The following is a 26,042-nucleotide window of genomic DNA, read 5'->3' as shown; positions in this document are numbered from 1 at the left end:
TATTTATAAAAATGTATAAAAACGAAATTGATTAAAAAAAAAAAAAGGAAAAATCAAAATTTAACCATAAAATTATCAAATTATATTAATTTTTATTATATAGTCTCATATAATCTTGATCTTAAATTTTAAAAAAAAAATTAATTAATTTTTTCCTCAAATAAATTTTTGTTCAAAAAGTCATTTAAAAAAAAAGTAGTGTCTCATATATGAATTATAACAGCTCGAGACCACCACTAGTAGATATTGTCAGCTTTGGCTATTATGTATCGTCATCAGTTTGATGGTTTTAAAATACATATGTTAGGGAAGTTTCCACACCATGATAAGAAGTGAGTCGTTCCCATTATACTCGTTTGAGATAGACACTATCCACATATTGCCTTAATGATACAATATTGTGAATTCGAGCATAAACCTTCATGGGTTTGTTTTTTGTTTCATGAAAATATGTTCGAGAAAAACTAACGTGCGATCTTGATTGCATTCTCGTTAACTAGTTAAGACATCATATATATATATATATATATATTTCGAGTTGAATCATAGTATAGGTGAAGTACCGTAAACAGAACCATACCAATTGGTTTGGGGGCGGTTCGATATTCCAAATTGTGTAAATTGATAAGAATGGAGGGGCTTAATTGCAAAATGAACCGACCAGAAGTTTTTGGGGGTTAAAAATGAGAAGAATTGAAGACATGGTGGAGATGTTTTTCCTGAAAACGAGGAGAAACCAAAGGAAGAACAAAAGGATCAGGTCAAAGCTGTGGGTTGTATTTGGAAAAGTCAACGATTGTAATGGTCGGCTTTAATAGGGGTGTTTTATTTATTATTTTATATTTTTTAATAAGAAAAAAAAGAAAATAATAATTTTTAAAAAGAAAAAGGGAAAAAAGAAAAGGGGGAGGGGGGAGGGGGGAGGGATTCAGTTGAGAGTAATTGAGGCTCTCATTGAATCTCCTCCACCAAACAAAAGCTCTAAAATCCCATTTTCTTCACTCCATGCTTTCTTTCTTTCCTTCCTCAAGGTACGTTTCTCTCTCTCTCTCTAGAATTTCGATTATCGTCTTTCTTTTACGACACTCGTAGAGCTCGGGATCGGACTTTTGACGTCAAGTAAGGTAATAGGATGTCTTATATATGCTAAGTTAGGCTCGGTTCGCTTTCAATTCTTGTCTTCTTTGCTTTTTTTTTTTTTCTTTAGTTGTCACGTTTCTTGAATCTTGGTTATATATACATATTTTTTTCCTTATAATTTGATATTGTATTGTTAAATCTGTTATGTTTTAACGTGTAAATATATGATTGAGAGAAGCTCAAATTTTGAAGAGTGTAAAGGAATGAGCGACTGAAACTGTCGTATAGTTCTTGTTTGGATGAACGAGTTTATGAAGACTTTATTGATATTAAGATGAACGAGTTTATTGATCTTGATGTTGATTTTTATAGGTTGGTTTGTGAGGAATTTAAGAAGAGTAAAAACGTATTATTTTTTTTTTTTAACCTTTTAGAAGTCTTTTCGTATATAATTTAGGGTTTTAGAGGTCGTTTTGTTTAAAATTTAGAGTCGGTGTGTCGGGTTGTTGTCAAAATGGTTATTGATCAAAATTTTATAGGAATAAATTTTGTTTGTATTTAATTTACAAAATTAATATTGGCAACCTTATATATAATTTTAATAGATTAATTTTTTTTAATCCATTTAAAATTAGTTATTTTAATTGGATGACTGATTTGATGTATTTTGATAAACCATGATCAATTAGTTAATACATTATTTTCATGAGTATAAACCTTTATCTATTCTCGTTTAGCACCAAACGGACCTATAAAATCATGTATCGATATTTTTGTAGGATGCTTTCACTTCGAAACCCTTATCCGTTCCCGTGTGTTAAAAGCGTTTTTATTTTTTCTACAACCTGAATACAACTTCCGTATTCTCCTTCTAAAAATCAAAGTTTTAAAACCTTCATTTTGATCATCAGAAACTCGTTAACATTTGAACTTCTGATCTCGTGATCTTATTGAAAATGTAGGTAATGCTTGAACTCTCGAAGCCGAGGTAGCTGAATGGCAACAAGTAGAGCGAAAGAAAGCTGTGGTTTGGGGAAGGAGAGGAAGATCACAGCTCCCAGTTCTGTCACCATTCCTAATGTTAATACTTCAACCAAGAGAACTCCAAAGTCATCTCCAAGAGGCATCTCCACTGATCAAAAGCTATCTTCCTTTCCTTCTTCACCATCATCATCATCTTCTTCTTCTACTCATTCTCTTTCAATCCTCCCTCAGAAACATGTTCCGAATTACCTCAAATCCACGGCCAGCTCCCGTCACGACCATAACTTTAAGCCGATCAAGAAGTCTGCAGGCCCTACACCGATACCCGAGGGCAAGCCTAGTTTGAATAGAAGAAGATCTTTTGACAAACCGCCCCCGGCTACGCAACGTTTGGGGAAGCCATTTCGATCGCCTGAACCGAGGAATAGGGCTGCTCATGCTCCGGTCCGGTCTTCCTCTTTTGGGGCCAAACCATCCACCACAATTGTCAGCTCTACAAAGACTGGTTTTTTGGAGAGATCAGGTTCCAAAATCTACAAGGTGGGAGGGAAAACACAACAATCAGTTCAAACATTGAAAAGTAGTAGTAATGTAAGGAAAAGCTTGAAGAGAGAATCTAGCAATGCTGCTTCTGCTTCATCAGCAGAAATGGTTCCCAAGACTAAGAATGCTGTTGAACATGTAGGTCAGAGTCCTGTTTTAGTTCTTGGTGCTAATGAGGAGGACTTAAAGAAGATCGAGTGCGAACTCGATCTATGTCTTCCGGATCCAAGGCCTGAATTAGATAAAGAACTTAGTACTACTGATCAGGTTGAAAAGAGGCTTCACCATCATCAGCCTATACAGGACACAAAGATCTTCAAAGTAGTTGGTTCTAATAAGAAAGTGGAAGAAACTCCAGGGGCAGCTGAGACTGATAATGCCAAATCGTCGATCCGGGAAGACGAAAATCGAGAACAAAATGAAGGGGAAGGAGAAGAAGAAGCTAAAGAAGAGGAGAAACCAGAGAGAATTGAAGTGGAAAAGGAGGAAGTTTTTGGTGTTGTTGCATCAGAGGAAAGCACAAACAACAAAAATGAAGAAGAGAAGAGCCACACCGATCCCATTCAGGTAGGAGTCATTGTTTTAGAACACAAAGAAGTAGAAGATGGGCAGAGTTCCAAGGAAGAAAATCACAACAGTACAGAGAAAGAGGCCGAAGCGACCGAGAAGGTGGCAGCCGCCGCCGCCGCCGCCGCAGCAGAAGCGGCAGCAGCCAAACCACGACAAGGAGGACCAGGGAGAAAGGAGTCTCCAGCAGTGTACAATCATGTAATAGAGGAGACAGCAAGTAAGCTTTTGGAGAAGAGGAAGAACAAGGTAAGGGCATTGGCAGGAGCATTTCAGACAGTCATTGACTATGAATCCTCGTCCAAATGACAGATAACTGCCTGCCATTTTCACATTCTCCATTGATTAACAGTACAACATCCATTTGAACACTAAATTGTAGAGAGTTGAGGTTTTTGTTCTTCCTATTTTTCCTTGTTCGTTTCTGAGTTTCTTTACATGTACAATAAAATGACAGAATTTGGGAGACAAGATTGTATCAGTTTGTTCTTTTTTTTCTTTTCCTATGCAACCTGTTGAATTACAAACTTTGAAGCACGTTGTATAATTAATTCTTTTGTTTTAGTAAGAAACCCAGTTTTCATTCAAAAGAAATCGCCCACAAGAAAAAAAAAAAAGAGACACCAACTAAATAGAGTTTATTAACACTCCCTTAAAATTTTACAAAATAAACAAAAATAAACATTTAATATCTAAAGAAAAAAAGGGTAAACTTTATTTTTCAAGATCCAAAGCATGGTCATATCACTTTATTCTATTTCTTTCTTAAAATTTAGTAGCTAAAAATTTGTATTAAAGAGCTTCCTTTTTGTGTAAAAATTAAACAAAGTTAAGAATATGCCGACCAAAAAAACATTTTGAATGCACAAAATACTCAGTAAATCAAATCATAAAATAAAAGGACCAAAGTATTTAAACCCGCCAAAGACTAATTTTGAGCAGCAGCCGAACCATCCACTCAATCGTAGATAAAAAAAAAAAAAAAATTAAATCGTCTTAAAGTAAGATTAACTACTCCATTACAGTTCTTTACAAAATTGATAAAAAAAAAAAAAAATAAAATAAATAATAATAATAATAAAAAACGTGGGCAATTTCGAAACCTCGAACAAAAATAAGACCTTTTTTTTTGTCTTTATTGGCCTGTCTTACAATATTTTTTAAAAAAGTATTAATGCCCAAAAAAATATTGAAAAGAAATAGAAAAAAGAAAACAAAAAACAAAAAACAAAAGTTGTACGATTAGATATAAATAGATTTGTTTTTTAAAATCTAGAAAGAAAAAAATAAACAAGGTAAAAAGAGTTGAATTAGAGCAGCTAGGATTGGTCAAACCTGGAGATCCACGAGTTCCTACTGTGAAGACGAGTGTACGAAATTCCCCCATCTGGACTTTGTTCCGGATCTAGAACTTTTCTTCTCCTTCTTTCTGGAGTGGGTCAGAATCTTCTAGATGCACGCGGTTCTCCACCATAACAGGCCAAACCCCAAAGAAACCTCAAATTCCCTGAAACTTCCTTCTTTCTCTCTCTATAAAGTCTTCCAAGTCCACCACTTTCCCAACCAGATTTATCACCCAAAACCCAAAAAAGAAATCAGGAAGCAAACAAACAATTAACAGAAAGAAGGTTAGAAGCCAAAGAAAAGCAAGAACCTGAAGGAGGTGACAAGATGTGTTTGGTGTTCGTGTGCGATGAGGATCAGAGGGTGCTGTCCAGGCAACCAGCTCCAGGCGCTTGCCCCTTCTGCGGAGGCATGATCCAGGCCACCGACGTTGAAAGCCAATGGAGGTTCTGCTTCCTCCCCCTTTACTGGAAAACCAAACGCAAGTTCTATTGCACCATGTGCACCAGACAACTCGTTATACAGTAGAAACAATACTATCTTACAGATTTTTTCTTTTTTTTTTTTTTTGTACTTTTTCTTCATGATCTGTGAAGTTTAGACAGGGGGTTGACCTATTTTATCTTTGTTTTGTGATTTTAATCAGTGTTTGTGTAAAGAAATCTTTTACTTTTAAGAAATAGAGATACCATATACGTACCTTGATTGCTCCAAAATATTGGCCTTTCTTCTGCCACGTCTCTTTTATGATTATGAGCTACTTCGCGTGTGCAGCATGATCTCTGCAGAAACGGTTTGTAATCCTGGATATCTTCGAAAGTAGAATTATACATATCTTAATATGAACTAGAAATGGAGCATAACAAATGAAATTACTCGTCAATTTTTACAATTCAATATTCCATCACTTGCAGAGCTTCAGTTTTTTAAAAAATGCTGATACAACAGATTTGGGGTAGGGTTTTGTTGCAAGACATGTTGGGATGTTCTCTGGTTGTTCTATCCATAGTTTGTGGGCGATTGAACTTGCTTTTAGTTTCTCCGACAAGTTGACGATCTGAGTTTCTCCCTTCACCTCAAGAGTAACCTACATAAAGTTAAATAAAGTCAGTACTGACTTCAGGGATCAAGAAGTCCAGAACGACTTAAGGGATCAATGAAATGCAGAACAACTGTAATTTCAACTAATTAAGTTGCACACGATTAGAATCTGATGAGCAAGGAAACATCCAATTGGCAGTTCAATCGTTTTGCAAGCTTGAAATGATGGAGAGCCTAGACAGATACAACCGTATGAATATTAGGTCGAAAAATCAGAACATTCAGCAAACAATACGAGCAAGGAGGACTCAAACTTCAGAATAGCAAAAATGTACTTCAAATGGAGAACACAAGAACCGAAACAAAAATAGTTTTACAGTAAACAATTGTTCTTCCAAAATGCTTGATAGACGCAAAATGTTCTTTCCAGAATTAAACAAATCAACAAGCGACGAGAACCACAACACGAAAGTTCCAAATTGCTCAGAATGTCTCATCTAGACCGACTTAACAGCGCGCGCACCAACGAAGCAAATTTTCAGCTTATCAACAGAAAAGCTTCAAGGCTGCACACGAATACTACATTGTCCGTCCGAGTTCGAGGCCCCAGACTTCACAATCAGATTTAAAAATGGAATCAAAAGTTCGACTAACCTTATGCATAGAATCGATATTGTGTGGACTACAGTACTCGGAAGTGTGGGGATCGTCTTTGTTCAACCAAACAGCGGAGACTGAAGCATGGCATCCCTGAGTTACGACGCTTCCAAGTGGCCACGAATCGATTAGATCTCTCCGGAGCACCACGTACTGAATCAAAACGTCGGCTGTCTTCTCCACGCCGTCGTCCGGTGGAGGAGCGGAATTACTTTCAGCGGATTCACTCATAGAAGCGGAGCTTAACAGATTCGAATTTCGGTTACGAGAGCGGAGACTGAGTGAAGAAGAGGGCCAAACCCTAGACCTCGAACACGACCAGAGCTTCGTGGATTTGGAAATGGAGAAAGTGAATGGAGACGCTGAAATTACAGAAATCATGATATCTTCACACAAGGTAGCACATGAAACCATGCTACCGAACTTTCAGATTTCAAGTGTAAACGTCCGTCCAGAAATTCAATGTGGGCCTTATGGGCCTAAAGAATGGGCCCGCTATTGTTTGAAATACCTAGCCTTAAGCCTAGGCCCAATAGAATATGAATAAAATAATATTTTTTTATTAAAAATAGCATAGGCATCCCTATTTATATTATTAGAATGAAAATTGTAATTACGGAACATTTTGATACTATTTTAATGATTTTAATTCGAATTTAAATATTTTTAATATTTTTATTTTATTTTTTAACAAAATTCTCTATCACACAATTAAAATTGATTCAGAGTCCATGTTTGGAACATTAGACCTGTGCAATATAGCCATATTACCTATTTGACCTGTCGAGAATTAGGACCTCATGAGTACTCGCCCCACACGAGTATTTGGAGAGGAAAATAAAGGAGCGGAAAGAGATTTCTCCCTAATTAAATAAATGGGGCCAGAGACCTGTCCCTACATAATTCCCCGACCCATTTCACCTCGTTAACATAAATATAGATATATATGTACGTGTATATATATATTTAAATAATAACAATATCATCAACTATCCCCATCATTTGTTTGACTAATGAACATTGAAAAAAAGAACCAAAATATTATCTCCAAAGTCATTGCCCCAACTATTTTAGGACATAACTTCAAATTTATTCCTTTTTCACCCCAACTAACTAACATAATTAATAAATCCCCCACTTTTCCAAACATTAATTTGTTAAAACATCCACGTCCAAACCAAGTGATCTTATCTTTATCTTCTTATCCCAACTTTTCAAATCAAACCCAAATAAAACCAACATTATTCAAAATTTTGACTCCGTTGATTATCCTTTCATATAAAGATAATTAAAATTAAGGGTATAATTGAAATTTTATAAGAATAAAGGGACTAAATTGAAAAACAAAATTTAAACTATATTTGTCGGTAGATTATAAAATTTATGTTGAGATATAATATTTAGAGAATATATTATAATTAGTTATGGAATATATCTCAATTTTATTTCATTTTATGATTTGATTAGTAATATATTTTATTTTATTTTTAATATTTAATTACTTTATATTTTTCTTATCGGTAGGTATTAGTAGGTAAGTTGTGCCCTATTTATGAACGACAATACACACTTTGGATCCCAATTTTATTTCTCATTCTTAACAATTTATTATATTTTTATTAAAAATTCAAATTTAGTCCCAATATTTTTTTTAATAATCTTAAAATAGTCTTAATTTAGAAATTGGTAGAATAGGAATAAAACTGGAAAAGAAGGTTAAATGACAATTTTAATTTTTAAATTTGAAATTACAAATTTAGTATTCGAATTTTCAACAAATTTAAATATATACTTTACAAACTAATTAATTTTAAAAAATTTAAATTTGTTAGAGAATTGTTAAATACAAAATTAAAATTAAAAGTTTAAATATTAATTTAACTATATAAAAAAAATACTATTTTATGTATAATGGATACAGTACATATACGACGAGAAAATAAAATCAAGGGGAAAACGAAAGAGAAGAAACAAATAACAAAAAAAAAAAAAAAAAAAAAGGAAAAATAGAGAGGGAAAGAGAAGGTAAGGCTAGGGATTATTGTTCTTCTTGTCCATCGATATCATGGTGCTCCTGTTGCAGATCCGCCAGAGAGAAGCTTCTAGACTTGAAGCTCATCAATCTTCTGTGATGAAAATCTGAAAATCTTTTTTCCTTCGGTTCTTCTTCTTCATCTTCATTATCTTCTGAAGAATATGGAGCAAGTGATTCATCTTCGTCGCCGTCGCCATCGTCGTGGTGTTGTTCTTCTCTGAGCGCTAACAGAGGCATCGACTTAGGGTTTGGCCAGGTGTAGAAGGAAGTTTTCCTGGCCAATTTCGACGCAATCAAAAATCGCCTCCTCTTGTTGAATGAGTTTTCAGGTTTCTCAATGTCTTTTACTGATTTCGCTTCTGCTAGATTCGCAAACGATTTTGATTTTCCAGAAAAATGACTCGATAAGCCTCTCCTGATTTAAAATTTCAACAAATCTCAAATTGAGGCCAGCAAATTGAACAGGACAAATTTCTTTAAATCGAATCGAGTGATTGAGTTCATCTCCTTCAATTAATCGATCAAACAACAGCGGAAGAGAAGGAAAAGGAAAACTAACTTACTTAATTGGAAGAGACCTTTCCAACGGTTCGACAGAGTTCAATCCTGCATTTAATTTACTCTGAACTTCCTCGCGATCTCCGCCAGTAGACGAAACGCTCTCCTCATCGCTATGATCATCAGGAACTCCAATCGACGACGAGGAATCGGAACGGTAATCGATTTCATCCTCCGGACTTTTACCGGAGGCGAAACGTCCGAAATCCGATTTGATAGAGTTCCAAGGCGATTCAACACGGAGCTGCGGCGGCGGAGATACGGCGGTTCGGTCTCTGACGAAAGAGGAAGAAGAGGCGTCCGGAATGGTGAAAGAGGGAGGACCGAAGAGAACCTCCATGATCGTGAAGATTGAGAATCAAACGGAAGTGGAAGTAGCGGAGATTCCGTTGGTTAAAGAGATAGTGCTGCCATTTACAGAGAGAGAAAGGGATGAAACCGGAAGGGAAAATGCGTTCCATTAAAGGAAGAGCTGCAAAAAAAGGAAGCAGCTGATTATTATTATTATTATTATTATTTTAAAAAAAGGCAAATTTTCGGACCAGTTTTATCCAAATTATGGAAATAAATAACAAACGTAAAAAAATATTATTGCCCTAAAATTTAATTTATTTCCTGGTCAAATTATGGCCTATGACTTTTCAGTCAAGTGGAAATTAAATAATTCAATACTAATTTTTTATGAAAAAATATAAAATAAATTTTAATAATTTCCATTCGATTTTTGCAAATTTATAACGACTAATTACGGGTTAATTTTCGTGTACTTTTAAGTCGAATACATTTACTCGGCTTTTAAGGGTTAAATTTGTAATTTAACCTATTTAATTAAAACAATTTTTCGAGAATGATGTGTTATATAGCTTTAAAGATCAAACCCATATTTTATATTTTTAACATTATATTCCTAAAATAAAAATTATACAACAGATGAATAGCGGTTTAACGAACAAGTTATACTATGATTCAATTAATTTAAATATTTAATTCTTTCGTGTAATGTTTTTAAAATGATAATATTATAATAAAATAAAAAATTAAATTTGTAACTAATGTTTTTTTATATATTCTAAACTTGGTTGACAAGTCCAACAAGTAATTAAAATTTGAATTATTTGAAAATTTTCTAAATATTAGAATCTTAATTTATGACATTCTTTTATTTGGATTTTTTTTATATATATATAAATAAATGCCTGAAACGACGCCGTATTATCCACGGAATAAATTTTGACCGGTTCAAGATGACGTGGCAGGGACAGGGGCAAGGAAAAAACGTCAGACCAACCTAAGAGAGAGACTTAAAAAAATGAATAAAAAAATGGTGGGTCCCACTTTATTCATAATTTTAGGTAATCTTTTCTTTTTGCCTTTTTTTAATTCAAATAAAATCCAAATGATATCCTTATCCAATTAAATATGTATATAATTATAGCCCAATCCTATTCCATAAAAAAAACATTAAATTATTGTCCAACGTGCCCTTTAAACCAATGATTAGGTTGTTAAAAAAACTCGGTGACCTAAAGAATTCGATCGATTGAGTTGGATCGGAGGATCAAGTTATTTGAGGTAGCTCGAGTCTAAATTAAAAATATACACAGGTTGGGTTAAAAAAACTTTTTGGACCAGTCTGAAATTTCGAGTTAGTTAGGTTGGTGACCCGAACAACTCGAATATAGTTCACATCCAATATTCAATTTTCCAGTTGAGTTGAGTTGAGTTGAGTTGGGTTGTTCATTTCTTTAAATAATTTTTTAAATATCATATAATACATGTTATATTAATAATTAAAATCCCGTAAAACTCAAATATAAAACATTTACAAATCACAATGTATTATTAACATCAATTACAAACAAATATTCTAAATCTTGGTAACAGTCAAGAAGTAGAGTAGTGTTAGGTTGAGTTGTAACTCTATTTTCTGGATATAGTTGACTCAAAATTTTTATTTTTTTAAAAAATAAACCCAACCCAACCCAACTTTTATGGTTTGAGTTGAGCAGTTCGGATTGGTCGAGTTCTCAGGTCATGAACTTAGACTACAAAAAGAACAATATCGACTAGTCATGGACTTAGACTATTACACAATCTTCTAGGCACGGAGAACAAGCCTATCTCGCTTGACTACCTTGGCTTGTTGACAAGCCTTACAACAGTCGGGCACTACTAGTCTATCTTGCTTGACCTTGACTAGTTGATACATCTCTAAAATTTATCGAAGAACAAAATTAAATTCAAAATTTATTAGAAATATATGAAATAAATTTTAAATATTGTATTAAATTAAATTTCAAATAAATTCTAGAAGATAAGCTTTTGTGTTTATCTATTTTTGACTTTTCACATCCAAATCTTTATTCCATTTTGACTTTAATATTATTCATGATAATCATTTTTTCTTTTAAAATTCACTTTAATTTATTAATAGCCTACCGACATATATATACCTTATATTATAAAAATAAGAGTTTCTTTTATTAAATTATAAATTTATTTTGGACAAATTTATTTCCGTCAGTAATATATTTAATAGATATTTAGAAATTTAATTTTATATTTAATACGTTTTCATATATTATAAAATTTTAAAGAATTTAATTCATATATTAGATATAAATTTAAATTTTATATTCATGAAAATTCTAAATTTTAATTTTGTTGTTTAGTAGATCAATAAATTAAAAATATTAATTAGGTTATTTTAGAAAAAAATAGAGATTTAATGGATAAATTTAAGTGAATTTCTTAAATTTTAAATTGAAAAAATAAGACAGATAATAAAAGAAATTGAAGATTAAAATTTATATATTTTTTCACTTTAAAATTAATTTAATTTATGTTGAAATATAAACTAATATTTGGTTCCGCTGTTATTTATTTATAAAAAAAAATGTTTAATTAAAATTAAATATTACATATATGTTTGAATGGATAAGCTCTAAAATCCCAACCAATAATTTATTTGTGATGTCGGTTGGATTGAACGAAACAATCACAATTTCAATAATTTTAAAAGAATTAAAATTTAATAGGAAAAAAATGCAATTTTTAATTTTGATTTAATTTTTAATTTTTTTTTCAACAATTTTTCGAGCGGAAATTTACCCTAAGGTATAAATTGAGATACTTTTAAAAGTGAGGATAATTTCTCGAGACCTTTTAAATGAAAACAAACTTTAAATTACGAGAGATTATGTTTAAAGTAAAAAAATATTATACAAATGTAGAGAATAAAGTGTCCTTATCAATTGATACTAAAGTCATGATCGAAGCTTAGCTATTTATCGAACATATCTTTACAGTCTTAAGCTATGATTAGTTAGCTTAGATTGAACGACAATAAGATAAGACAGCTTTCTATATCTAAGACGGGTTTTTGCAAACAGAATAGTGTTCGTGTCGAAAGGTGAATAAAGACCAAGCTTCTAGAATTTATTGCTTTTTTTTTTCTAGACTCGATAAGGGCTTAATTGCAAATAACCTTTTAGAAAAGGAAAAAAAAAAAAGTCTAAAAACTAAATTAGTAGTTTTTGTAGGGACTAAAATAAAAAAATAGAAGAAGTGTAAGGACTAAAAAATAAAAATGATAAGAAATGAAAGAGAGAGATAGGACAATAAGTGGAAATATAAAGAGAAATCTATTAGGGGTCATAAAAATATTTTCGAGTGCTGTTTGTTGAACGGAAATAGCCGCCGTGGACCCCACAAACAGAGTCATAATTGGGTTTTTTTTTTAAAAATAATTGTAATAAATTTTATTAATATCCATAAAATTTTTAAAAATAGATTAAAATACTAATGATTTGGATAATTACGACGTTATTTAGTTAGAAGTCGGTTTGATTTGGACGAAATAAATTAGGTTTATCAGTTGATTAAGTTGTAACATCGTTTCTTTTATTGGAGTTTAATAGGTACGAGAGAAAAATTCAAATCTCTGACCTGTATTCCGAGACCTTGAGGATATATGTTATGCCCGATTAAATCCTAATAATCCATTTATTATTAAAAAAAATTATAAAAAAATGATTATTTAAGAAAAATAGATCAAAATTATTGAAAATTATTGCAAAATGTAGAGACCAAGAAATGGGTGATGGTGGAGGCATTTCTTCTGGTTGGTGGCCGACAGAGAATGAATGGCAGCACTTGTGCGCTTTCTATTGGTCGTTTCTTTTTCGAAGATCACCGAACGGTAAGCGTAAGCCCTAAAAACATTACAAAGGATTGTTTCATTTGTGGGGGAAAATCAAATTTGTAGCTTAAAAATCTGATTTTCTTTGAAATTAAATGATTGTATTTTAAACCTAATTTAAATAAATTTTAGGTCAATTTATGAAAATTCATTTTTTATATTTTTTTTTATTAAATTTATAGCTTGCTATATTCTTTTTCTGCTTAACTTTTAAACATAAATGAAAAAATTACTCTTTTTGACCCTAAAGATTTAAGATATACCTATATATCCTAACTTCTAGCTTTCAAGAAAATAAATTTAAAACGCTCCTAATTGTTGCGTCCACCGCTAGTACACATTGTCTGCTTTGGCTCGATACGTATCACCATTAGCTTCACGATTATAAAACACATGTTAGGGAGCGATTTCTACACCCCCTATATGGAATGCTTCGTTCCCCTCTCAAACCGACATAAGATCTCTCAATACAATAGCCTCTACATTTAAATAAGTCCTTTAAACATGTAAAAATGACAAATTTACGAGAATTATTAGCTTGCAATCTCAAATGATACAACCCCAAACTTTAGGAGTACAAATAGATTAAGGATAGTCGAAATTAAGGAATGGAAAGTGTGATAATAGAGAACTTCAAGCATCACCATTCAACCATGACTCAGTATAACCGATCTAAGCACAACACGATCGATAAAGATAGTAATTATCATTTCAAACGTCGATAGTTTAATCCAAACCTGCCATTGTTGAGCCTGACGAACGAATCAAGAAAATAAAAACAATGCCTAACTATTCTCATCCAGAACAGACAGCAAAGAAAAACCATTAGGCATCACAAACAGGTTTCGTGGATGGGTAGATAAACATTTTTACTTTATAATCAATTGCCTTCTTCCTCCCTACCTTACGATGAGCAAGAAGTGTTATATATTAAAGAATTATACAAAAATCTAACAAATTACACTATCTGGCTTTGCTTAATCATTAATGAGTGAAGGGAGATAGAATATACCTGGTATGTCTTTGAGCTTGTTCATCATTGAGCCCACAAAGCCTTTGGCATGAGCTAGGGAGCCAATATTTCATTCCTCATTGCCGACCCCCTTGTCCGAACCTGGTTCAAGGCGTCGGGCAATTCGGGATATACGAGTCGAGCTCAGTCATCCAACGAAGAGGATTCAGCTTCTTTGAAAGTCACAGAACCATGGAGTTGGAACGACGATGATCTGCGGCGCCATTGCCGAATTTCCCACTAGTCTGCCTAACTTTGAGGCTGCTGTACCGAAGCGGCTTTGGGTGAAAGAGGGACAGCAACATTTTCTCCAGATTCTGCACGGTGTACTTCGCATACTTACTCGAACTTGCGTCTTGCTCGACCAGAGGGCCATAATTTTGCATATAGCTACGGTAAACGGGCACGATGGTTTGAACGATAAGTTGGCATGTCTTCTCCCTCAATTCTCTGTCAGTTATAACCCAGTTTGACTGCTTCTTGTACATGTCTTCAAAAGCTTCATTGAATGTCTTTAAACGTTTCTTAACAAGATCGCGAGCAGTTGCTCGTCCACCCGAGAACATAATCAAACCCTCCCTGCTTAAATGACTAGGAAGTTTACTCCAGCTATCCCTCAAGAAAACTGCAGCATAGTAATCCTTGTACTGTTCATGTTCCTTTACTTTGTCTCCCATTAGTTCCCCGACTTTCGTTCCTTTGAGGTGCTTGTATAGATGCCAATGATTGTTCATAGCGAAAAAGTTCGACAAGGTCGAATCTTCATAAGCCTTTATCCAAGTGTCCAGATTCTGCTCAATGGCTTTGACAAGGTTCGTTACCTCACCGACAAGAAGAGCCTCTTGGAACTTTTCTTTCTTCCAACTCCGGTGAATGACGAGGGCCTGGGTCAGGATCGGCCGATAACCATCGCTGAGCAGTTTATTACTGTAATCGATAATGAAGTTAACCAACCTTGGAACTGCCCCATCTAAAGGTGGAGGATTTTGCCTCTGGAGCTCCACCTGAACTAGAAGTTCCCAGAAAATCTCGGCTACGCCATCGATAACCCTCTTAATTAGATCTCGAGTCAAGTTTTGAATTTCCAAACAGGCAGCCCCGCCGAACAGCCTATTAAAGTCGAGTCTCAGTTTGTTCAAGGATGCAAAGATATCTAACAACTTCAATAGCTTAATAGGATCATTCTTGCTTTCTGTAACAGTTTTCCCAAATTGAAGAAATGCAAGAATACCAGCTTGAGTTGCTATCTTTGCAAAACAGCCCATCCAAACATCCAATCCTATCCTCTCAAAAACATCATTACAAAGCTTGAATTCAGCTTCAAACAAATGTTTCACTGCAAACTCCAAATGCGTTCCCCATTTCGCAATGTACCCTTCGATGCTCTGTACATCATTGAACTCGGAAACCGATATCTCCAAGTAATCCAAACCAAGACCCTGCAAACTAGCCCTAACGTTAGAGCTACGAACTTCAACGTAAATGGATATGCATCGTTCGAGTCGTTTATTAGCAATCAATCTCCCAAGAATGGCTTGAAGTTTGTGAATAACAGTCACAGGCAATGGAGATGGAGCAATGCAAGCTTGCTCACCGACAGACGCTGCAGAAGACATGGGAAGGGGAACGCTGTGCTCCGTTAACAGACGCCTAAACTCGTTCTCTAGTTTATCTAAAGCAGCATTCAAAAGGCCTCCATCAAGCTCAGTCTTCTCCTCATCACTCTGTAAATCCCTCAGTTTCTTCAACGAGTTCTTCAAACTCCCAAGATATTTCTCATCAGCCACAGTATTATCTTCCAAATACTCAACTATGTCCTCCAACCACTGGATTCCCAGCCCACAGTTATCTCCCAAGAATCTCAATGCCTCTTCCATACGTTTCAACACCGACAAATAACCAGGGAGATCATTCCGCGGGTCCGATAACAGAGACTTTTCAAGGCCATGAACAGCATCAAAAACCTTAAGCACCGCCGCCGCAGGGCCAACAGCACGGTTTATATGGCCACCGACGGCGACGAGAGCTTCCTTATCAGCACGAATAGGCCGAACAGCCGCTTCTAAAGTCGGCAATCTTTGGCTAATCTCCTCCAATCTCGACCCAGCTTTCTGCAACGCAAATCCTAGAGCCCTAGATTTCTCTAAACTAGCCTTCAACGACCTAGTAGCAGACACCAAATTCTCAATATTCTTCTTCCCCTTCCCCTTCCCATCAACCAACACCGGTGCCGTCATTTTCTACACAAACCCTAAAACCCCCAATAATCAAGATTTTCCAGAATCAAAATCGCCAGTTAAAACCCGAAATCAAGAGCAATAGAAACAGCGGGAAACAAAAAACAACAAATGAAACGAAGATTGTTCGTAACTTTCCGGAAATCATGAGGGAAAAACTCCCTGGGAATCATCGAAATGGAGAAAATCCAAAATCAAATAGAATAAGTACAAGAAGTAAACCTCATGTACTGTGTAACTCGCTGGACCTAAACGAAAAAAACGCAATCAGCAACAAAAAAAAAAAAAAAACAGAGATAGCAGTGATGAACAACAGGAAGAGACAATGTAGAACAGAAACAACAACTGAGAGAGAGAGAGAGAGCGAGAGAGAGGGAGAGCTCGAAGAAACACTCACATGGAGGAGAGAAAATCTGGGAAAATGGGTCTGAGTTGACTCAGCAAGATGAATCGGAAGAAGGGTAATTCGAAAATGGGGACCCGAGATTCGGAATCAGAGCCTGAGGATTCAATGAGAGAGAGAGAGAGAGAGAGAGAGAGAAGGAGAATGGCAAAGCGCATGACAGTAAGGCAAATACAAAAGCTCTTCCTTTTTCTATAAAAATAAAAAATAAAAAAAATAAAAAATAAATAATTTAAGAAATTAATGATTTTTTTCGGTTATAATTAATTTAGGGAATTGAAGTGACAAAGTGGGGGAAGCTGCATCCAGTGGGGCCCACAGAAATAAAAAGCAAAAAAGAGAGGGAATTTATTCTCAAGGCACATGGAAACCCCATGACTCACTTGTTTTACTCCCAATTTTTTTTTTTCTTTTTTTAAAATACATGAAATATAGTTTTATTAAAAAATAATATTAATTAAGAAAAATATTTATAGACCGAACATAGCTTTATTAGATGAACACGACTCTCCGTAATGGTATGATATTGTTCACTTTGAACATAAGCTCTCATTACTTTGTTTTGGACTTTCCCAAAATCCCTCGTACCAATGGAGAAAGTATTCTTTGTTTATAAATCCATGATCATTCCCTAAATTAGTCGATGTGGGACTTTTATCATCCAACACCTCCCCTCAAACAAAGTACGCCTCCCCTTAATCGGGGCTCGACTCCTTTAGAGTCGTAGTCATTTTTTACTACCTCATCATCCAACACCTCCTCTCGAACAGAGTACGCCTCCCCTTAATCGAGGCTCGACTCCTTTGGAGTCATAGTCATTTTTTTACTGCCTCACCATCCAATACCTCCCCTCGAATAAAGTACCCATCCCCTTAATCGAGGCTTGACTCCTTTGGAGTCTTAGTCATCTTTTACTGCCTTCAAGGAGGCTTGACTCATTTCCTTTTGGAGTTCTTTGTTCGACATTTGAGGATTTACCAACCTATTAGCACGACTAAGTTTAGGGCATGACTCTAATACCATGTTAGATGAACACAACTCTCCACAATTGTATGATATTGTCCACTTTGAGCATAAGCTCTCATGACTTTTCTTTGGACTTCCTCAAAATGGCTCGTACCAATGGAGAGAGTATTCTTTGTTTATAAACCCAGGATCAGTCCTTAAATTAGTCGGGACTTTCATCATCTAACAAGCTTAACGAACATAAAATATATTAAATTTTTTAAAAAAAAAACTCTTGAACGGTTCAAAAAACACGTTTATAACAAAATAATTCGAATAATTCGAGAGGAAATGTATGGTGAGCATGTGATTTTTAGAAACTTTGTAAAAGTAGGAAGAATATTTGTTTGAATGAAATCATGGAGTACAATCACATGAACAATAGTGCCACACACACACACACAAAATAATAATAATAATAATAATAATAATTCAAAATTTTGGCTTTAGTCAAAATAATAATTAACATGACCAAATTATATAATATTATTGAAAAGTTAATAGTTATTATGCCATTTATTACAAAATAATAAATTAATATCAAATTAATAATTCAATAAATATTAATTAATTTCTGGCCCATTCCTGCAATAGTGAGCAAAATAGAACGGAATAATAGAGATCAGGATGACTACTACTCTGAAATTAAGCAGAGATTGTTGAAATAAAATTGCTCTGATACCAATTTGTTGAAATTAAAAGCCGCTCTGATATCACTTGTAGAAAATAAACGCTCGCTCTGAAACTAACTCGTTTAGATAATTCTCACGAAATTGTGTGAAGGGTGTCGAGTATTTGCTTTTGACTAAATTTTAAAACCAAAATTAATAACTGCTTTTTTTTTTTTTTTCTCATTTAAGTTTATTTCCAACAAAACTTACCGTAAACTTAAATGTTCTATTTAATTATTCTACCTGCGTGGTTTTCATTTTCTCGAGCTCAGTCGTGGTTTCTTCAATTTTCTCTCCTTTTCCTCGAGCGGCAAAATAAGGTTGTCCTTCTCTAATAAAACTTCATTTGGATCTTCTCGAGAACGACCCATCTGAGACACCAACTCTTCATTTCTCCCGTTCTCAGCCACGCTTGATTCAGACATCATGGCTTCTTTCAGTTTACTCAATTCCCTTCGCAAGTCCACAACGACATTTTCCACTTCCATTTTTGCTTCCTCCATTTCAGCTTTATCACGAGTGAGTGTCTCAATCGTGTGTCGTAAACTCACTGCCTCCTGTTGGACTTGATTTAGGTTCATGTTGAGTGAGTTTCTCTGTTGAGTCAGTATCTCTATATCTTCCTCATCCTTCACTAGCTCGTCCATTAGACTCTCAATCTCTATGAGGAGGTCTTTCTCTCTCTCCACACCTTCTTCAACTTTCTTATTAAGATAAGAGATTATCTTCTCGTTCTTTTCCTTCTCCTGTTTGAGATCCTTTTCCTCGAGCGGCAAAATAAGGTTGTTCTTCTCTGATGAAACTTCATTTGGATCTTCTCGAGAACGGCCCATCTGAGACACCAACTCTTCATTTCTCCAGTTCTCAGCCACGCTTGACTCGGACATCATGACTTCGTTCAGTTTACTCAATTCCCTTCGCAAGTCCACGACGACATTTTCCACTTCCATTTTTGCTTCCTCCATTTTAGCTTTATCATGAGAGAGTGTCTCAATCATGTGTCGTAAATTCACTACCTCCTGTTGGACTTGATTCAGGTTCACGTCGAGTGAGTTTCTCTGTTGAGTCAGTATCTCTATATCTTTCTCATCACTCACTAGCTCGTCCACGAGACCCTCAATCTCATTAAACAAGTCTTTCTCTCTCTCCACACCTTCTTCAACTTTCTTCCTAAGATCCGAGATTATCTTCCCATTCTTTTCCTTCTCCTGTTTGAGATAGACGGAACTCTCACTCAGCTCAGCCACTTCCTTCTCTAACCTTTCGATCTCCTTTTCTAAAACTTTCTTTTCTTTTTCAATCAATACTTTCTCCTTCGAAAGGTGCTCGTTCAGGGATTTCAACGTCTGCAACTGAGACTTCTCCACAGATTTATCCAAGACAGTTTTGAGTTGTTGCTCTGAATCTCTGTTCTCCTCCTCATGATCTGGCAATTCCATTGGCTCGTTCGTTGATCGCATGGGCTTCTTCTTCGTCATTGTTTTGGGATTTTGAAGGGATTTTGAAACTTGCATTTGCACCATATGTTTCTCATGTTCAATCTGCATTTCTCCCATCATTTCTCTCCATTCCATCCTCTTTCTTCTTTCTTCCTCAAGTTCTCTTTCCCGCCATTGGAGCTCTCTCTCTTCGAGCTCAATCTCTCTGTTATCCGGTTGTTCATCCTTCTTCGATTTTCTCTTCTCCGATACAGCGATTTCACCAAATCCGCTGCGTATCACCTCATTTCTAACAGTTTCCACCGCCTCACGACTGTTGCTATCGTCTTTCGCGCTACCGTCTCCTTTTGTGTTCAGCTCTTCGTTTTGGGCCATCAAGAGAATGCAGTTTTCCTAATGAGCAAAGCATTGGAAGCAGAGCCTATTTATGAGTTTTAAAGCCTATTTATTTCCAACCGAGATTAATTGATTTTTTTTTAATCTGATCGACATCGACTGTTTTTTTTAACTTTAGCGATTATATTATTCTATCCTGCTCGTCAATTGATTCTTTATGTATTCGTTCAAAAACATGAGAGGTAGTCGATTGAGCAAAATTTTAGGGACAGTCGAAGGAAACTGTTCTCTAATTTCTAATCTATTTTTTTCATTGTATACGAATCCCTAGATGCAATACGAATACGTAGATGAAGAATGAGGTGTACCTGATTTTTGAGAAATTGCACGTGCTGGATTTGGAGATTCTGATTTGGAACTGGAGAATTTACTAGAAACGCTCTCGATTTTATCATCCACGTCGCGTCTTCAGATTTTGTGAAGTTGAGAGTCAGGATCTGTGGTGGAAACTGACAGAAATTGGCAGAGATGAGGCCAAAATTAGAGTCTAAGTACGGCACGAGGCTACGGAACACCGAGAGAGGCCGAGGAGGTGGAGAGAAGTGAAGACGGTCTTGACGATTGAACAGAACCTCGCCGAAATCGAGAACGATCGATCAGGTGGAGAATGGAGATGACTTTTTGTATTCATAGATGATTCTTAATGACTTTGCTTTGAAAATGTCTCATAAGAGAGAATTCATGAACTATATATAAACCCATAATCTTTTCCTAAATGAATTAGTATAAATCTTATATTTTTTTTTTAATTACTTTCATTTAAATACTATATTTGTTCATATTCAAATTTTACTTCGACTATTCTAGATTGGGTCGGGTTAACAAATTTTACTCCGACTATTCTAGATTGGGTCGGGTTTGTTTGAATTAGTATAAATCTTATATTTTTTTTTTTTTGAATTACTTTCATTTAAATACTATATTTGTTCATATTCAAATTTTATTTGGACTATCCTAAATGGGGTCGGGTTTGTTTGAATTAGTATAAATCTTATTTTTTTTTTCTAAATTACTCTCATTTAAATTACTCTTATTTAAATATTATATTTGTTCATATTCAAATTTTAGTCCGATTATCCTTTTAATTCATTTGTTGTATTTAGGTAAAACTGAATTTTCTATATCATTTAAATTCTTTTGTATATAATTATTTGTAAATTGCAAGTACCTTAAATATAAATCATTATTAATTAATAATTTATGAACATGTGTTTATATTAAAAAAAATTGTGTGATTATTATTTTACAATATCCTATAGTTTATAATATATTATCTTTTATATATATCTATATATATATATATATATATATATATATATATATATATTAGTACTTTTTATATAAATTAAACATAAAAATGTTATTTTCAAAATTTACCCGTTTGGATCACATGATAAAGAAAAAAAAATTCAAAAGACATCGTCAAATCCAAACTAAATTGAACGAATATGAAAAAATAACTAAATTATCAAATAAGAAAGTTGGTTAGTTCAGCGAATATGAAAAGATAACTAAATCATCACTATCTCATCCTATTCAAATTCAAATTGGATGAATATGAAAATATAACTAAATTATGGTTAGTTCAGGATACAAAGATACGCAACTAAATTATCAAATAAGATTGATGGTGGGTTAGTTCAGTATATTTTTATGCAATTTCGATCGTAAATTTTTTAACCTCAAACGGCCCTTATTAAATAACTAAGAACTCAATAGTTTATTCAAAATTTTGAAAATTCTCTTTTATTAATTTTCAAACATTTAATTAAAATTTATCCCTCAATTTAAATATATATTTTAAAATATTACTTTTTTTAAAATAAATTATAAAATTAAATAAAAATAAAATAAATATAGATATATATAATGGTATGATATATAAAACTATATTGTTTAAAAATTAAAATAAATTCGAGTTGATTTGGTATTGAAATTTAGGAGAAATCATGAATAAACTTAACCTATAAAATTTTCATTTTAACACCCTCAAGATTGTTTAACACCCTCTAAAATAATCGAAAGCAAACCCAAAAAAGTTTTGAAAAAAATTATTTTTGAAAAATGATTTTAGGGTAGGGGTAAAGATGTCATTTAAGTACCTATATTAACCAAAAAAAAAAAAAAAAAAAAAAAAAAAAAAAAAAAAAAAAAAGCTCATTTGAATAATAAATAAAGAGAATCCCCGCCCCACTATAACAAATACAGAAATATAAATGTCAGTAAAGAGTTAGTAATATGAACCATAATGGCAAACCAAAACTACCTCTCTTCCTCCATAAACAAAACATCTTCAAAAAACTCACTCAATTTCAGTCTCTTTTTCCTTATTCTCCTCTCCTCTCCTCTCCTCTTCTAAGCTTTCTTGTTTGGCACAAAAACAAACTTAAGAATGGAGTCTTTGATGGACAACAATTCAGGGAACTCCCTCTTTAGCTTTGAAGCATCCAACTCGTTGTTGCTCCTCGGTGCCACGATCACCTTTGCTTGTTCTTCCAACCCGAAATTCTCCCATTTGAACTTCGGGTCGATGTATTTCTTATACATTTCCAAGATTTCATTGTGGCTCACCACCCCTGGGTTTGTGAAGTTCCAAATCCCTTTGCAGTTCCTCTTTGCCATTTCGATTGAGATCGGTAGCAGCTCGTCCAGCACCGTCATGCTGTTCGGAATGTTTACCACCTTGTTGTAGCGGCTGATCTTGGTGATGAAGTTTCTGGGGTTGCTTAGATCTGATGATATTGGCATTCTTACTCTCAGTGTGCACACATTTGGATATTCTCTTAGCAGCTCCTCAACCTGCAAACATTTAGCCATTGCAACAAAAATGCTTCAATATCTTGCAAAGTGCATTAAAGTATCAAGAATTTGACTTGTTCTTCAAGTTGGTTTTGAATTAATACAGAAAAGCCATGACAGAAACGAGAGAATCAAGTAGAAAACATAAACTATGATGCCCAGCAGTTCACATAAGATCAACGCATCAATCGTTTCTCAAAGGAAACTGTAACAACCTAAGCCAACCGAGAGAGAACAATATCTGCGAGCGGCTGGCTTAGCTGTTACATAATCTGCTTCTTGACACCGAAGATGTCAAATATTCATATAACAATGGGTTGAACTGGGCGTAATATGAATGATGATAAATCTCCCTACTCAATCAACTATGGATTTGACAGGGCAAGTCATATTAGATAGAAAAACTTCAAAGGGGAAAAAGAAAGAAAAGAGCTATTACCATGGCCTTGGTCTTGGAGTAAAATGAACCTATAAAATTTGGCTTATCTCCCTCCTTGAATCCAACGCCTGATCCCAGTTTATGCTCATTGTCATATTCAAAAATGCAACCAGTTGCAAAGTTCATCAACAGGAGACTTTGTTCCTTACAAACATCCGCAAGAGTCAGTGTCCCAACTACATTTGCCCTTATAGTTTCAACCTTATGTGATTCACACCAGTCCACATTAGGCCTTCCAGTGACCCCTGCAGCATTGAACACATGACTCGGTCTCACTCGCCTTATATCGTCAATTAAGGATCTTCTATCCTCCAATCTTCCATTGCCATACTCGAATTCTATTCCCTTTTCTTTGCACAGTTTGCCTAGCAAACCTCCTATCCAGCCAGTTCTTCCATATATTAAAAACTTCAGTCCTTGCTGATCTTGCTTCAAATCACCATCTTTGTTGATCTCACTGCATGATCTTGTCAATCTCGAGAATCCATACTGGAAAAACCAGGAATCTTCATTGGAATGAGTGGCTACAGAGATTCGAGGGTGTGGGTCAAGCGCAGCAGATACGTCGCCCCACCAGTCAGGGTTTTGGGTATACCAGTCCAATGTCCTTTTCAGCCCTTCTTCCCATGGTGTGCTCTCTTGCCATCCTAGCTTCTTCAACTTCTGGTCATCCAAGAAATACCTCTGGTCATTGAAGGGTCTGTCTTGCACAAAATCTATGGCTTTCTCAGGATTTGACCCAAACAACTTACAAATATCTCCTGCTACATCCAACACTCTCCTCTCCTTTTTGGTCCCAATATTGTAAACATGACCAATCACTCCTTTATGCAGAATCACTTCAAATGCCTGAGCAACATCCTCGCTGTATAGATAGCTTCTCACATTTGAGCCATTCCCATGAATTGGCAACTTCTCACCATTCATGGCCAGGAGAATGAACTTGGGGATAAGCTTTTCAGGGTATTGATTAGGTCCATAGACATTATTGCCTCGAGTTGTAATTGTCGGGAGGCCGTATGACCGATGATAAGCCATGACCAGCATTTCAGCCCCTGCCTTCGTTGCAGAGTAAGGATTAGTGGGAAGAAGCTGTGAAGCCTCAGGATTCCCAATATCTGTCTCTAAATCAGTCTCACCATAAACCTCATCAGTGCTGACATGAATGAACCTCTTGATCCTTTGAGTGACTTTGCAGGCCTCAAGAAGAACATGAGTACCATAAATATTGTTGTTCGTGAACTCAAACGAGTTCCCAAACGAATTGTCGACATGTGTTTGGGCAGCAAAATGCATAATCGTATCAATTTCTTCAGCAACCAAAAGGTAATTGATGAGATCAGCCGAAACAATATCCCCCTTTATGAATCGAAAATTGGGAGAGGTCTGAGAAGGGCGCAGGTTCTTAATGCTGGAGCAGTAATCTAGCTTGTCAAGAGCCACAATCTTGTAATGCGGATAGTTTTTGACCAAACGGTTAGTAACATGAGAGGCTATGAAACCTGCAGCTCCTGTGATGAGAATATTCCTCGGAGCATATGCCTCATTTCCTGGTGCCATTTTCTTCTTCTCCTCGTTGATTATTCCAACAAATCACCACTGACGAACCTTGAAACTTTGAATCCTTGAACCAGATCAACAAAAAAAAAAAAAAAAATCGAACAATATAAAGCTGTCACAATAATAACAATAACGAAAACGGATGAAAACGAAGAAACGATTCCAGAAGCATCAATTCCAACACAATCATAGATTCATCAATCACAAACAAACGCAAATTGAATCAAAATCACGGAACAACAAACCATAAAATCAAAAGAACGCAATGCAAAAAAAACAGATTAAAAAAACAACACAACATTGAAAAACAAAAAGAACCGAAACAAAAACATACTCTGAGGATGATCGGAGGTTGAAGAAGGAGAGGTGCAGAAGGAGAAAGTTCATAGAAAGTTATAGGAACACAAGGAAAATGGAGCGATAAAAATGGGTGAGGGGGAAAAAAGAGCGAGAACGAGAGGCGTAAGGGCCGTAATGGTTGTTAGAAACTTAAATAGCTCTCTGACTATGTGATTAGAAGGCTAAAACAAGTGTTACGTGGTGCATGTCCCGCTTAATTTGCCTATCTTCATTTATTAATTTTTTCCTTTAAATCCCTGTTTTTTCCATTATAAAAAATACACATTATATTTCTTTTAAATATTTTTAATATATTTTTGGTAGTTTTTTTTTAATTTGGGAATATTATTTATTTCTGTAAATTTTTTATACAAAATTTGAACTTTTAATTATACTTTTTTAATAATATATACTAAAATGGCAGGAACGAGCTATTACTCAAAGTAGGACCCACATAAAACAAACTGACTTTTATATTCCTCTTTATCTTCGAATTTGTTACAGACGACAACAAATGTGAGGAATATCAGATAATGAGGGTCTTGGCCGTTTTCGCTATGGTGAGGAGCTTCAGCTCGGCTAAAATGCGACTGGATTTGGGAAAATCCGAGATGGATAGTGTGATGCTCGTGAATATGATGAACTAATTGCATATTAATGCTCGAGAGGAAGGAGACGATATTTTTCTACGAGGACAAATCCAAAAGCCTCGCACTCGTTGCAGTGGAGGGT

General features: G+C 34.8%; 6 protein-coding genes across 8 annotated transcripts; 2 read left to right on the top strand and 4 right to left on the bottom strand.

The window, feature by feature from the left end:
- Window positions 1–1,864: 1,864 nt before the first annotated feature.
- LOC111805364 (Peptidyl-tRNA hydrolase II (PTH2) family protein) lies at window positions 1,865–6,597 on the bottom strand. The gene is made up of 4 exons (XM_087128430.1): window positions 6,214–6,597; window positions 4,829–5,605; window positions 4,510–4,728; window positions 1,865–2,597 (listed from the first exon to the last, which is right to left on the bottom strand). The coding sequence occupies exons 1-2, from the start codon at window positions 6,595–6,597 to the stop codon at window positions 5,423–5,425; spliced, it is 567 nt and encodes a 188-aa protein (XP_086984556.1). The 3' UTR covers window positions 1,865–2,597; window positions 4,510–4,728; window positions 4,829–5,422.
- Window positions 2,077–3,655, top strand: LOC111805499 (uncharacterized). The gene has a single exon (XM_023690602.2). It carries the CDS (start codon window positions 2,077–2,079, stop codon window positions 3,481–3,483), a length of 1,407 nt encoding a protein of 468 aa, XP_023546370.1. The 3' UTR covers window positions 3,484–3,655.
- On the top strand, window positions 4,846–5,217 carry LOC111805366 (methionyl-tRNA synthetase). Its single transcript, XM_023690422.2, has one exon. It carries the CDS (start codon window positions 4,846–4,848, stop codon window positions 5,044–5,046), a length of 201 nt encoding a protein of 66 aa, XP_023546190.1. The 3' UTR covers window positions 5,047–5,217.
- A 1,476-nt stretch (window positions 6,598–8,073) lies between the features above and the next one.
- Window positions 8,074–9,254, bottom strand: LOC111805363 (KID-containing protein 1). Of its 2 annotated transcripts, none has more exons than XM_087128429.1 (2): window positions 8,815–9,254; window positions 8,074–8,663 (listed from the first exon to the last, which is right to left on the bottom strand). In XM_087128429.1, the coding sequence occupies exons 1-2, from the start codon at window positions 9,147–9,149 to the stop codon at window positions 8,255–8,257; spliced, it is 744 nt and encodes a 247-aa protein (XP_086984555.1). In that variant the 5' UTR covers window positions 9,150–9,254; the 3' UTR covers window positions 8,074–8,254. The 2 variants fall into 2 exon arrangements, with proteins under 2 accessions (XP_086984555.1, XP_023546188.2); XM_023690420.2 differs by having other exon boundaries at window positions 8,074–8,666; window positions 8,815–9,253.
- Window positions 9,255–13,835: 4,581 nt separating this feature from the next.
- Window positions 13,836–16,827, bottom strand: LOC111805669 (exocyst complex component EXO70A1). Of its 2 annotated transcripts, XM_023690826.2 has the most exons (3): window positions 16,657–16,827; window positions 16,482–16,507; window positions 13,836–16,273 (listed from the first exon to the last, which is right to left on the bottom strand). In XM_023690826.2, the coding sequence occupies exon 3, from the start codon at window positions 16,257–16,259 to the stop codon at window positions 14,205–14,207; it is 2,055 nt and encodes a 684-aa protein (XP_023546594.1). In that variant the 5' UTR covers window positions 16,260–16,273; window positions 16,482–16,507; window positions 16,657–16,827; the 3' UTR covers window positions 13,836–14,204. The 2 variants fall into 2 exon arrangements, with proteins under 2 accessions (XP_023546594.1, XP_023546595.1); XM_023690827.2 differs by lacking the exon at window positions 16,482–16,507.
- A 5,512-nt stretch (window positions 16,828–22,339) lies between these two features.
- LOC111806137 (trifunctional UDP-glucose 4,6-dehydratase/UDP-4-keto-6-deoxy-D-glucose 3,5-epimerase/UDP-4-keto-L-rhamnose-reductase RHM3) lies at window positions 22,340–25,462 on the bottom strand. The gene is made up of 3 exons (XM_023691499.2): window positions 25,306–25,462; window positions 23,412–25,035; window positions 22,340–22,972 (listed from the first exon to the last, which is right to left on the bottom strand). Exons 2-3 carry the CDS (start codon window positions 24,969–24,971, stop codon window positions 22,529–22,531), a joined length of 2,004 nt encoding a protein of 667 aa, XP_023547267.2. The 5' UTR covers window positions 24,972–25,035; window positions 25,306–25,462; the 3' UTR covers window positions 22,340–22,528.
- Window positions 25,463–26,042: the final 580 nt, after the last annotated feature.

This window comes from Cucurbita pepo, chromosome 11 (genome assembly GCF_057944985.1).
Source record: "Cucurbita pepo subsp. pepo isolate OVF chromosome 11, ASM5794498v1, whole genome shotgun sequence".
Classification (NCBI taxonomy): Eukaryota; Viridiplantae; Streptophyta; class Magnoliopsida; order Cucurbitales; family Cucurbitaceae; genus Cucurbita; species Cucurbita pepo.
The sequence above is the reverse complement of the archived record's forward strand: the minus strand, read 5'-3'. Positions and strand labels throughout refer to the sequence as shown.

Bases quoted from the DNA above. Each gene is read 5' to 3' on its own strand.
- LOC111806137 (XM_023691499.2), bottom strand. From the start codon at position 24,971: ATGGCACCAGGAAATGAGGCATATGCTCCGAGGAATATTCTCATCACA. The intron at 22,973-23,411 runs GTAATAGCTCTT...AAATGTTTGCAG, and splicing joins ACTCCAAGACCAAGGCCATG to GTTGAGGAGCTGCTAAGAGA.
- LOC111805366 (XM_023690422.2), top strand. From the start codon at position 4,846: ATGTGTTTGGTGTTCGTGTGCGATGAGGATCAGAGGGTGCTGTCCAGG.
- LOC111805363 (XM_023690420.2), bottom strand. From the start codon at position 9,149: ATGGAGGTTCTCTTCGGTCCTCCCTCTTTCACCATTCCGGACGCCTCT. The intron at 8,667-8,814 runs GTAAGTTAGTTT...ATTTTAAATCAG, and splicing joins GAAAGGTCTCTTCCAATTAA to GAGAGGCTTATCGAGTCATT.
- LOC111805669 (XM_023690826.2), bottom strand. From the start codon at position 16,259: ATGACGGCACCGGTGTTGGTTGATGGGAAGGGGAAGGGGAAGAAGAAT.
- LOC111805499 (XM_023690602.2), top strand. From the start codon at position 2,077: ATGGCAACAAGTAGAGCGAAAGAAAGCTGTGGTTTGGGGAAGGAGAGG.
- LOC111805364 (XM_087128430.1), bottom strand. From the start codon at position 6,597: ATGATTTCTGTAATTTCAGCGTCTCCATTCACTTTCTCCATTTCCAAA. The intron at 5,606-6,213 runs GTTAGTCGAACT...AACTTTATGTAG, and splicing joins ATATCGATTCTATGCATAAG to GTTACTCTTGAGGTGAAGGG.